The 12,769-nt window shown below is 42.8% G+C and overlaps 1 protein-coding gene across 2 annotated transcripts in view; it reads left to right on the forward strand.

The window, feature by feature from the left end:
* The window catches only part of NTN4 (netrin 4), an 86,058-nt gene that overhangs the window by 39,610 nt on the left and 33,679 nt on the right, over positions 1–12,769 (forward strand). For both annotated transcript variants that reach the window (XM_090042879.1, XM_090042880.1), the window contains one exon: positions 12,226–12,352. In XM_090042879.1, coding sequence (XP_089899005.1) covers positions 12,226–12,352 — 127 coding nt within the window. The remainder of the gene's footprint in view (positions 1–12,225; positions 12,353–12,769) is intronic.

Genomic DNA, 12,769 nt, shown 5'->3' on the forward strand with positions numbered 1-12,769 from the left:
TTCACAGTCTGACTCTCAGGATAAAAGCACTCCAGGTGCAGTCCTTGGGCTCTACCCTAAGCAGACCCACCAGGTCTCAGAGCCTTAATCTCAGGTTCTCAACTGTCTGCCTTTATCTAGCTCCACTTAGGAGCCTAACTCTCACCTCACCCCAGCTCCTTTCCTTAGAAGCTGTTTTAACTTCCTGTGCCCCAGCTAATTATCTGAGGCAGCTGGCTCCTCCCCCCCCCCCCCCCCCCCCCCCCCCCCCCCCCCGCTTCCTCCCCACTCCGGGCTGCAATCAGCTACACTGCCCACAGCTGGGCTGTAGTCCTTGCCAGCCTGCAGACTGCCTACAGGCTCCTTGAGCTGGCAGACTGCCACACTGTTACACACATGCTGTATTTAAAAAAAAAAAAGCTTTGAAGTAATCTACCCCATAAAGGCTTATTAGGATTTTATTCTTAAAAACGTCGCGGAAATTAGAGAGAAAAAAGCCTATTTAGGTTATTTTATTCATGCTCATGGAAGATAGTTTCATTCAGATACTTAATATAAGCTACTTAAAATAATATTATCTAGCTCTTTTATATAGGCTGTTTTTATCTGTAGGATGAATATTTTTCAGAGGTATTTTCTGAGTACCGTAATATTGGCACTGTTTCATAAATGTTCCTGTGCAAGGAATAACCATTACAGAAGTCTAGTTGTCCTCCCTTCTGCTTCCTTTTATGGTCTCGAACAGTTAGGCTCCAGATGCTGCCAATAGCAACCAAACCATCCACTAGGAAAGCACTTGTTTAAACAGGTGCATCTTGGACCATGATATAAGATGGAGCTTGATCACTTTATGAATAGGATTGTTTGGTGTATACTTCTCCTTACAGCCTAAAGCAGTGGTTCTCAACCTTTTTTGTACCCGGACCCATTTGTAAACATTTGGCCATTCCCAACCCATAGCTCCCTGGCCCTACAAGTGCCCCTCACTCCCAACTCACAGCCCCCTGGCCCTGCTGGTGCCCCTCACTCCTGATCCACAGCCCCTCCCAGGTCTTCCAGTTCCCCTCACTCCCCACCCACAGGCCCCTGGCCCTATCGGTGCCCTTAGTTCCAACCCACGGTCCCCTTACCCACCCAGACTGCCGGACAGTGCTCGCAGCTGCCCCCATTCCACTCAGGCCAGAGCATGGTGGCTGCAGTAGTTCCAGTCATGCGGGCGGCAGCAAAGTGAGTCCAGCCCCAGCACGGACTGGAGGGAGGAGGAGGGGAGGCCTGTGGTAGCTCCTCTGCCCTGGGCTGGGGCTCCTGTGCTGCACCAGGTAGCCTGGTCATGGCCCCACATGCCCTCTGCGGAGCATCTCCCAGGCACCCTGCCCCTGCAAGTAAAGGCAACCAGACAATCCCAAAGCCCTGGCCCTCCAACCCCCGTTTCCCCGTACACACCTGCATGCAGCTGCTGGGGCTGCTCCCATGACCCTGGCTGGCTGGATGCCAGCCACGTGCATGTGTGCCCACTGCCTCCAATCACCCCAAACAGCTCCTTGCAAACTGGAATGCTGCCAGTCTGCAAGGGAAACCCATGCTTTTCCACATTTTTCTAGGACTTGCTTGTGACCCTTTCAGATATTTTTGTGAGCCACTTTTGGGTAAATTGCACTCTACCTGAAATAATTCCCACCCCTGGATTAGGTAGTAGTAGGCAGATCTGCAGCTAGTATAAATTGCCAGGCTCCCCATGAAATCAATAGAATCATGAGAATCTGTTCTTAAACCACACAACACATGTGCACTGCTCTCCACTCTTTATTCCATAACAAGAATAAGGGAAGATGTAAGGTATTAAAGACACTTACAACAGTAACTTTAGTTGCATGATGCTTAGGTGCCAAGGAGGACAGTGCCTTAATAAATAATGAAAGTGGTTGTAGGACCAGAATTTTCTCTCAAATAAGTTGCTATGATGCTAAGTTAGTAATAGCAACCTAAATAAACTGTCTAGGAGAAAGAAAAAGAGAGTGTGTAAAATAATTCCAGTGAGGGAACATACTTTATAAAAGTGGCACATTTGTTTATGTATCACAACTTTCCAAGCACAGTTTCATTCATTACATGTGACAGTAAACCTTTTTACTTGGCAATTGCATCTTGTTCCTCATCCTGCAAAAAAGAGACATGGATTTTATCTTTCCTTGTGTTTTGTATTAGGTCCTGAGTGAGGATTAGCTGCTACTATAAAATAAATTAATAGGTAACAGCAACAAGTAGCAGGAGCCCTAGTATGTCTGAATATAGGCCTTTTTTCATTCTCGCCACTGTATATTCTGGAACATAATAGATGATAAAGTATTTTACAAGATTTATCAAAAACAAGTATATTTGCAAGCTGAAAAGAAGCACAGGACGGTATTAATTCAGCAACAAAAGGCAACGGAAGGAAGCATGCCCTAGCAACTGTCTAGGTATAAAGATATCTGTCACTCGTTTCTCTTATGCAGGTTGACTTTGGCAGCACTGTTTGCACTGTGTAGCACAATGAGTGACATTGTGACAGGGCTGTCAAGCTTAGAAGGGGAAACAGTACGAAAGAGAACTGGGATATAAAGACTGCATGACAAAATGACAAATAGTGTGAAAAAGAATTTCTGGTTCAATGAATCTAGCAGCTGGGAGAATGTTTAAAAGAGCTAAATATTTTGGTAATTGGTGGTTTGTGAATTGGCAGTCCTTCATAAAGGTCCCCAATGGATAAACCTGATAGTCGCAAATGGAAATTGAAATCATGTTGAAAAACAGATATGTTCCTTTCATTATTGATGTGAATGGGCCAAACTCTGCCTTGAAAGGAACATGTCTTTTAGAAAAATCATTGGAAACCATGTATATATTGCTGAATTGGGCCCCATGGTTAGCAGCAATTTATTGGCAGTTTTACTTTTCTGACCACTGTAGAGACCTGTCTCAATTCCACAGCTGTTTTAAGTCCTGTCTTCCTGATTTTACAGTTCTTATATGTATGATATTGGCACTAAGGGATCTTAGACTAAGCCTGTAACTATTCCTGTTCCTCTACCACTCTTTCCTCTACTTCACTGTCCTCCTCTTGTCCTTTTTTCTTTTTTCAGTTTTTAAGCATTAAAATATACCTTCATGATAAAATATCTGTCTGCCTTTTGAGCTGTCAACCCAAACTTGGCTGATACTTACCTCCTCCTCCTCCACTGCATAAGAATCTTGAAGGCCAAATCTGGAACAATGTAAAGGTTTTCTTCACAGAGCTGAAGTTTGAAGAGAAATTAAGAGAGTACAGTTTTTTGTTACTGATTCTATTGCTATAGAGAGAGGGCAGATAGAGGGACATGGGGCAAGATTTTTAGAGCTGTGAGAGCTTGACTCCCATTGATTGCGGGGAAAAAAGTCAGGTTATAGAGTTGTCGGTGGCAGCAGTGATCCCTCACAGTTAAGAATGATCACTCCCACGGATCAAGTAAAGGGTTGTAAATGAGTCCATTGATGGCCACAATAGCAGACTCTCTGGCAAATGCCACAGGTAGTGGTTAAAGGGAGAGTTGGACCATGGAGTTCTCAGTCTTGTTTCTTTTCCTTCCATTTCTGTCATGTTTCTGCCTCCAGGGCAAGACGGTTTTCCTCAAAGTAGAATGTAGGTTCTCTCACAAGGCATTGCCATGTAGCCCTGTCCCAGGCTAGTTTTCCCAATTTGTAGCGTCAATGCCACATTTCTTAATGTTTGCCTTGAAGGTGTCCTTGAAATGTTTCCTCTGGCCCCCACGTGTCCTTTGCCCTTGGCAGAGTTGGGAGTATAGCAGTTGTTTTGGTAAATATACATCAGGCATGTACACAGTGCACTGTCTACCGCAGCTAATGTTGAATAATCAATGCTTTCATACTGGTGGTGTTAGTGTTGGTGAGGAAACTAGCATTTGTGCAACAGTCCTTCCACTTTATGCCAAGGATCTTCCAGAGGCAGCACTAGTGATGGCATTCCAGGCTTTTCAGGTGCTTCCTGGAGGTCACCCACGCTTCACAGCCATAGAGAAGAATTGGGATTACCACAGGCTTATACAGTAGGAGCTTTGTACAAGTCCTGACGTCATGATCATTGAACACATGATGATTCAGTTTTCCAAAGGCAGAGCTGGCCACATCAAATCCTAAACTGGATAGCCTCATTGATGTTGGCCTTCTTTGAGAGATGGCTGCTGAGGTATGCAAAGTAGTCAACGTTCTCCAGCTTCTGTCAGTAATGAGGAACTTTATCAGGGGAGCTGATTGGCCCAGAGCAGGCTGGTGAAGTACCTTTGTTTTTCTGATGTTAAGGTTCAATCCCAGGCACTGGTAAGCTTGAGAGAAGCAGTTAACGGCCATTTGTCGGTCCTCCTCCATATGTGCAATGACAGCACGATCATGGGCATACTGAAGTTCCACAATTGAGGCTAAACTTACTTTGGCACAGAGGTGGGAGAGATTGAAAAGGTTCCTGTCCATCCTGTACTTGATGCCAATGCCATGTGGCAGATGGTCACAGAAGGGCATCTTGATGACTGCAAGAAAGATGGAAGACAAAAATGGTGCAATCATGTAGCCCTGCTTGACACCATTTCAAATGGCAAAAAGCTCCATAGCGGAGGATGGAGGCAGTCATCTGGTCATGAAGCAGTCTTAAGATGGTGATAAATTACCCTGGGCAGCCAAACTTTGATAGGATCTTCCATAGAGCCTTACAATTAACAGTCAAGGCTTTGGTCAAGTCAATAAAGGCCATATACAGTTCCTGGTGTTGTTCTCTGCACTTTTCCTGGATCTGCCAGGATGCAGAAATCATGCCCATGGTGCTTCTCAATTGTTTGAAGCCACATTGACCTTAGGAAGGATTTCTTCAAAAAGAGGGAGCAGTTGGTTCAGCAGAATTTGAGTGAAGATCTTCCCAGTAACGGAAAGGAGGGCAATAACTCCATAGTTTCCAGTCAGATTTATCTCCCTTTTTAAAAATGTATCAGGTAATTTAAAGAGGTAGTCTGTTAAAGACTGCTTGCTTTTCCGTGCATTGCCTATTTAATCTATTTAGACAATTGGTTTTTTTGGGGGGGCAGTTTTCTGCTATTATGTGTTTGCATTAGGCACTATATAATGGGATCTTTATCTTGACTGGGGTCTTTCAGACATATGAGAATTACGCACCTAATTATCTTTAAAAATCTTCCCTCTGAAGTCTAGAATCCTCTGCTTATGAACAGAATAAACACTGTACAGTGCAGTTTTCTCCACACTGTTGTCCTCACCTGGCAAGACACTCTCTATTATAGTAATAGTCTTTGTGCCCATCAGCCCTTGGCCTTAAACCTGAAATTACCAATGAGATAATTAGTGCACTTGTGGGAGTGTTTTTGTGAAGTGGAAAATTAAAGACATACAAAATTAGATAGAGGTAACCAAACTTGTATTGCACAGGCCATCAAAGAGCAGTCAAATGATAACAGTTTCCACTCTCCAGTGAACCAAGTGGGTTTTGAAGAGTAGCATTCCCAGTTCAAATCTTATTGAGCTAATTATGATAAGTCTTGAAAATGGAGACTGCGTAACAATGTGTTTGTGGTAAGGAAATGTTTGAAGGAAGGGAAAAAATGACCCACTGAGAAGAAATAAATTATTTAGGGTACAGGGCAAAGTCAGGACTGAAGCACCCAATACGAGTCTTAGAAAGGAAGATATTTTTATCTTGGTATTAGGAAAGCCTTTTCAGCTACAGGGCTAAGGGTAGGTTTTCTAGTGCACTTTGCCACATTGGAGGAGCTGATAGTATTGGTCCATTGAGTCGCACAGGTGGCTCAGGCCAGTATATGTCGCAGCCTTTTCTGTCATCTGAGAAAACAAATACACTCACCAGGACCTAGTGTTTCCTGTTTAGTTCTGAGAAACAGGCACAGCAGCAGCCTGGCTGGAATAGCAGTTCCATTCCTTGGTCTTTCTATTCTTTTCCCCATTCCCTTTTTGTTTCCTTTCTCCCACTGTTCATCCCCATTCTGTCTCTCTGGAAGAGACAGAAGAATTCCTCTGTGATCCTCATTCTTGTCAACTGTTTTGAAAGGTCACCACAGTCCTGAAAAAGGGTTCCCCCTCTGTCAGTACAGAGCTGAGGACTAGTGCTTTGTCTTTGATCCTGTCCATAGCTGTGTTCTCCCTCTCTGAGCATGTGTCATTTCTGTTCCTGGCTGTGAGCAGCTGATCAGCGCTAGGAACTCTGACTCCTACCTGCCTACATGAATGTGCATGCTAGTGTTGCCCAGGACCACACAGACTTAAAATCAGGGGTAGTTAAAAGGCAGAAAATCTCTAATAAAAACTGCTTCTCCTCATCTTGGACACTGAACAAATCAGGCAGCAGAAGGAGTTCCATTATATATTTTTAAAAACTTCCATATATGATTAATCAGATGCATAAGCAGGACTTTTTCTCTCTCCATAATTGCAGTCATGGATTAGTGAGAAATAATCCTACCACAAAGGGTGGCACCACCACTCTCCCTACCCCAGTAATTTTTATTTTTTGAATTCTTCATTGTAAAGCTTACCAGATCAGACAACCAAGTCGAAAACAGTAGTGCAGGAAGTGCACCTCTACTCCACCACATTTCCTCCACTGTATCTAAGTAGTGGGTGCCACTCAGAATCTGGCATTGATAGGGTACTGATCACTGGAACATCTGAAAGCTCATAAAAAAGCTGGTGTCGTCCTTACTGTATAAATTTTTCTCACACATGCTGGTAGCCCTGATCATTTACTGCTTATGCTAAAACATTGAATACTCCCTTAAAAGGTAGTGTAAGCGTAATTAGAGCAAGGAATGTGTCCAGTGGAGTCATTCAGAAAAACTTCTAAACAAAGGTCTATTTATCCTCTAACCACACCAGTCTCTCTTTACCATCCCTATCTTTATTTTATTATTGCCCATAGTTTCTCGATAAGAGAAGCTTTCTTTAGAGTTCAAGTACAGATTAAGATGTTCAGTGCAAAGTTATTCAGTAGTTTACATTCTCACTATATAAGCCATATTAATGGATAAGTATTTGGTTAATGGGACACTAGAGCCTTACTCTTTATCTCTGCCCCTTCTTTCTTCGTATTATGTCAACACACTGTAATATTATAAAATACTAATATATGCAATTTTATGGGTGCTATGCTTTAAGTCCACTTGTCCTTTTCATTGAGGCAGTGTAGGATCTCTCTCTGAAATTCATGAGCACGTGAATCTTTGCAATATTTGTCACTGCTGTTTAGTTCCATTGTTATGATTTACTTTTCATTCATTGGTGGCTGATTGATTTACCACATATTTCTTTTGTATGGCTAATGGCAAGGAAAGAACTGATCTAGAAGACTGGGCTATGGGTTTAAGCCAGAGGTGGGCAATACTTTGGGCGGAGGGCCGCTTACTGAGTTTTGGCAAGCCATTGAGGGCCACATGACAGGCAGACAAAGGCAGATAAATATTAATTTTCTAAATTTTTTAGGGGCCCTGCAAGCCAGATAGAATGGCCTGGCAGGCCACATGTGGCCCATGGGCCACATTTTGCCCACCCCTGGTTTAAGCACATCTCTGAGCAAGGTATGTACCCCTGCAACAGTCCAACAAGAGACTGCTGCACACCTCTAACACAACTCTTTCCCTGTCTCCTTCTTGCTCTGGAAGAGAAGCAAGGAGTGACAGTGAATTATTATGCCTCAAGTACCAGCTCAAATGTTCTGGCCTACAGGTAAAGTATGTGGAGCTAAGCTGAACTCATTCCCCACCCATACTCTACCTTCCTGATTGAGAGAAGTGAGCACACAAATTCTTTTGGGTAGAGAGGGTCTTAGAGAGTGTCTTACATAGGTGCCTGTCTTGCATAGGTGTGAGGTCCAAGCTACAACCTATCTCTAAATAAGTGATTCTCCTACAGTATGTGTTTGTAAAGCTCTATGCACTAGCTTGACAACAGACAGTCAGACAAGTTGTAGTGGTATGGCTGCAAAAGTCCTGCACATTCATGCTAAAAGCCCAATCCTGATCCAGGAGATGCAGGTCCTTTAGCTATGGAATACACAGTTTTCTCTCCCAGGCTCCCTTTTGCTTTTCCCCCAAATGCATACATTCATGGATTGGGTGGCTCCGTCCCCCTTGAACTGTATAAATCAGTGGGGTATGCCCTTCTGAAGGGGTGCAAAAGGTTTCTGAGTGAGAGGAGGGTATGTGTGCATCATGGCCATTGATTTGCCACCAGTTCTCCCTGCAACCAACTGCTGCTGATTAGCCTCAGCTGATGGGAGAACTGGTGGTGGTAGCTAAAGCTAGGGTGACCATCACAAACAAGTCCAGTTGTCCTCTATCCTCTGTTGGTATGAAACCTTTGATGTCCTCTATTTTTCTCTTGAAAAAAGAGAAACCAGAATGTCCTCTATGATGGCAACTCTGTAAGTGTGGTCAACCCTGCTGTGGTGGGAAATGTTGATACAAGTCATGTTGGGAACACCATAGGACATCCTCAAGTATTTGTTTCACACAAATATGGTCCAGAGCTATGACAAGCTATTTACAACTAAGTGATGAACAAAAAAGTCACATATACACCTATCAACAGAAATGTCAGCACTTTGTTAAATTCCCTGTCAAGCATTAGATACGACTACTTGATGAAGGTGGGCTTAGTAAATAACACAGGCAGGCACTTTTGAGATGAACACTATGTACATAAAGCTCGCTTGCATGTTTGTGTGTTTGGGGCAGGCATTCCAAGTACGAGTTGTGTACAGTGTGTTCAAAGCTTTTTTCTGTTTAGTTTATTTCAGGATTATGCCATAGTCCTATGTTTACTTGCACATTTTTCCCCCCAGAATCTGTTTTTACTGCAGGTTCCAGTGACAAACAGTATAGGTAGAAGGAGCATACTTATACAAGCACAAATGAAATAGAGTTTAAGGTACATCTTACAATAGTAATTAAGAGTGTATCTAGATCTTAGGCCAGATTCTCAAGGACACTTTGGCTGGTGTGCGTTGCTGCTGCAATACCAGCCGTAAAACCAGGTGCAGCTAGCCAGTGAAGCTAGCTTTTGAGTAAAGTAGTACAAAGCTGCCCAAAGTGGGCTGATGGCTGTAGCTTATCACTTTAATTCATATAAACTGAGCTAGCTTGTTAACTAAATTAGCTTCCATTCTGCATAGTTTTCAGCATAGCTGGTGGAGAGAAGCCAGGTAATAAGCTATTGTTCAACTCTCACTTTTAGGAAGCAGAAACCACTGAAATGATTATGTGAGCTGGGGTAGCAGTTGGATCCTGTCTTATGAAGGAATCTCACTTGAAGTGCTTTGAACATTGTTTTACATTGATTTTCATATTGGTGTTCTCAGTACATTTTTATTTAAAAACAAAACAAAGCAAACTTCTGCGTGATTGACTCAGTTGATACTCCAGGAAGCCTTTACCAATTTTTATCAAGTAGAAGCTCAGAAGCACTCCAAAAGCTCCATATTGCTTATAACAGCATGATCATCAGCACTGTTTTATGTTACTCAGGGATGATTGATGAAGTTGCCTCACATAAATCAGAGGTCAGCCAGGAACACCTGCAGTCTCTTACAGTTCACCTGGCCTGTACTGCAGCATCTGAGATGACAGCAATATTTAATGAAAGAAACCCTGCAAAAAGATTCCACAGAACAGGCTGCTCTTGAACTAACCTAGACTTGCAACTGTCATATCTTCCCTACAGAAAAACTATCACCATTGAATGCCACTGTCAATTTAGTAAAATTAAAACTAAGGTGCAGTCTGCAGAAAGAGGCTTGATATATTCAACTGAGCGCTGCCTGAGATCAGTCATTCTTAAGCTGCAGTCTTGCTTCTGGCTACTGATTTCCCTTAGTGATCTTGGGCAAATCACTTAGGCCTAGAAGGTGTTATCTTCACATAGAACTTTTTCTCACTCCCTAAATACTCCTACTGAGTTACTTCTTACTGTAAGATTATCATAACCTGACCCTAGGGGCCTTCAGCAGGCTTTGGCATCACTAGTCACTTTGCCTCACTATCCTCATTAAATAGATGGGAGAAAATACTTATCCATCTCACAAAAGTGAGATGGGGTAGTAGTTGGATCCTGTATTTTATGTTTATTGCAATTTCAACATTTAAATCCTAGATGAACCCAGCTCACCGTAGAAAAATAATTAAATATGGAACCCAACGAAGATTGGGGACCAGTCAACAGCCTGTCTTTAGTCAGGACAATTACATTTAAAAATGTCCTCTTCTCAGTTTCCAGTGAAACACTAACTCAACAAAAATATCCAACCATACAACTACTCAACCCTCTTACTCCAGTGGATTTAAGAGAGTGGTCAAATATCTGCTATATTTCTTTTACTGCAATAAGATTTAGCTATTAACCCTTCCCTGTTTCAGTTGATAGTTCTGTTATATTGTTGCATGTATCTCCTCCACTAAGTGTTCACAAACAGTACTTCTCTAGACTGGTGAATGGACACTTAAGAAAACACAGTGCTAGAAACATCCCAGGCATGGACAGGTTTGCACAGATCTAAGGTCTGGAAGTCTGGTCATGGCTGAGGCTTGAAGCTGCTGAAAGCGCTGATTTTGCCTTGAACAATGAAACTGAGAAATGGCTTGGATACTTCAGCAGTGCTCCCCTGCTAGGCTCCTATGGAGAGCTCAGGATGAGCTAAACATTGAGAACCCAGAAGGAAGATGGTAGTGATGAGACTGCTGTCTCTTGGGTGGCATCCGGTTCGAAGGTAGAAAGGGTCCTCAGTGGTGCTGGGGTATGCATGTGCAATTTAGTAGCTCTCAATCATATTAAAGATCCATGTGGTCAGATTCTGCACTGGTGTTAGCATCAATTTCCATAGGGATACATCAGCAAATAATTTAGCCCTTAATGTTTAGACTGTCCCTTGCTAATGAAAGTTCAAGTGATTTTCATTAGCATCTCCACTTAGGCATTGCAAAACTTAAAATTAGATGCCTTACCCCTAAGACGATCCAAATTGACAGGATTGGGTGCTTAGGCTCCACATAGAGACAATGGAGAGAACTGAGTGCCTCCAAAGATCGAATCAGAGTGCCTAGATACTGAGCAGGGAGAGGCCTACAGGTAGTCAATACGAGCATTAGGCACGGGGCATGTGTCTGAGCTCCTGCCCATCCTTGAGTTTAGACACCAGATTCAGGGCTGTACCTAAGTTGTCCCTGTCATCTTGGGAACCAGACCACCATGAGAGCAGAAGGACAGTTAATACGGAGCTGGCTTTGTTGCCTTTACAGTCATTACCTAAGTTTTCTGGTTGTTATCCACCACTGGAGTGATACAGAGCAATCAGAAGGGCTGAAGATCTGGACCTAACTATGTATTTATGCTTATGACTGGTATTTATGATAACCAAGACCTACAGAGAGAATACGCTACCAAAATGATTGTACACATCAATTATCCATCTTTCTGTATGTCTGTCAGTCTTGAGAGTTTTATACTCCTGCCCATCACTATGTTATCTGCTCACCTGCCACATAAATCACTTGCAATAGACCCTAGTGAACTTCATACCTTCTCTCTCTCTTTTCACTTTTTTGGGAGTAAAAACTATGCTTAGGGTGTGTTCCATACTTGAGTCAGTAAATAGGTTTGTTTTAGGACTATTATTTCTTTTTTAAAAGAGTTATTTTTATTTTTTCCCTCATTTTGGAGGTGGGTGGGTCTATAGATGGAGTATCACTGTTAGTGTGATTCTTGCTGGGGTGGAATTTTTCTTTCTCTTTTTGAAGAGGAAGATTCTGTGGTGTTTCCTAAAGATGGCTGGATTTTGGCTTCACCTAGTCTCCACTGGAAATCTGGTTCACAACCAAAAACCTATGAATATCATAACAGCATGTGATGTGATTATACAGTATGTGTTTACGTGTGCGCGCGCACACAGCTGAAAGCATACCTACAAACTATTTACCTATTGACTACATCCAAGCTAATGGATCCAGTAGCAGATGCTACACAACCCCTTTTCTTTTTACCAGTTGTTGTTTAACAGTGATTTGCTATTTGCAATAGTCCTCAGATATCCTTCTCAGCATTGGGTTCCATTGTAGGTGGAGCTGTATAAGCACAGATAAAAACTCTTACCCCAAATGGTTTGAAGTCTTTGTTGTGAATTATCCTGGTTCTCCTTCCTTCTACTAGGTCCATGGAAAGTGCATGTGTAAGCACAATACAGCAGGCCTCCACTGTCAGCACTGTGCTCCACTCTACAACGACCAGCCCTGGCAGGCTGCAAATGGCAAAACCGGAGCCCCGAGAGAGTGCCGATGTAAGTAATTAAAAGTGCCTCGGGGCTGTCGGCATAAATAAAATGCCTTACTGCACACCTTCCCTGTATGCTTCAGAAAGATAGTAAACAGCAGGATGACAGACAGTAGCAAATCAAGATCACCGCACACTGCATGGTTAAACCATGGAAGCAGCTCTGTTTCCGAAGTTGCTTCATGTAAATTCTATGGAGAAAATGCTCTCGATTTTTGGCATCCTTGTGGAATCCAAGCACAACTCCTCATGATGTTGGTTTCTGTTGTGGGCATAGTGCAGATTACCAAAAAATATTGGACGCTGGATAAGCGACATCACTACAGATGATTAATATGTTCACCTTTCATGTTTTGCCTTTTGTGTACGAGAATAAACCAATTACAACTAACAGCTGTTTAGACCAAGGATGTAAAAATACAGC

Source organism: Crocodylus siamensis, chromosome 4 (genome assembly GCF_052110815.1).
Source record: "Crocodylus siamensis isolate JL-2025a chromosome 4, ASM5211081v1, whole genome shotgun sequence".
Lineage (NCBI taxonomy): Eukaryota > Metazoa > Chordata > Crocodylia > Crocodylidae > Crocodylus > Crocodylus siamensis.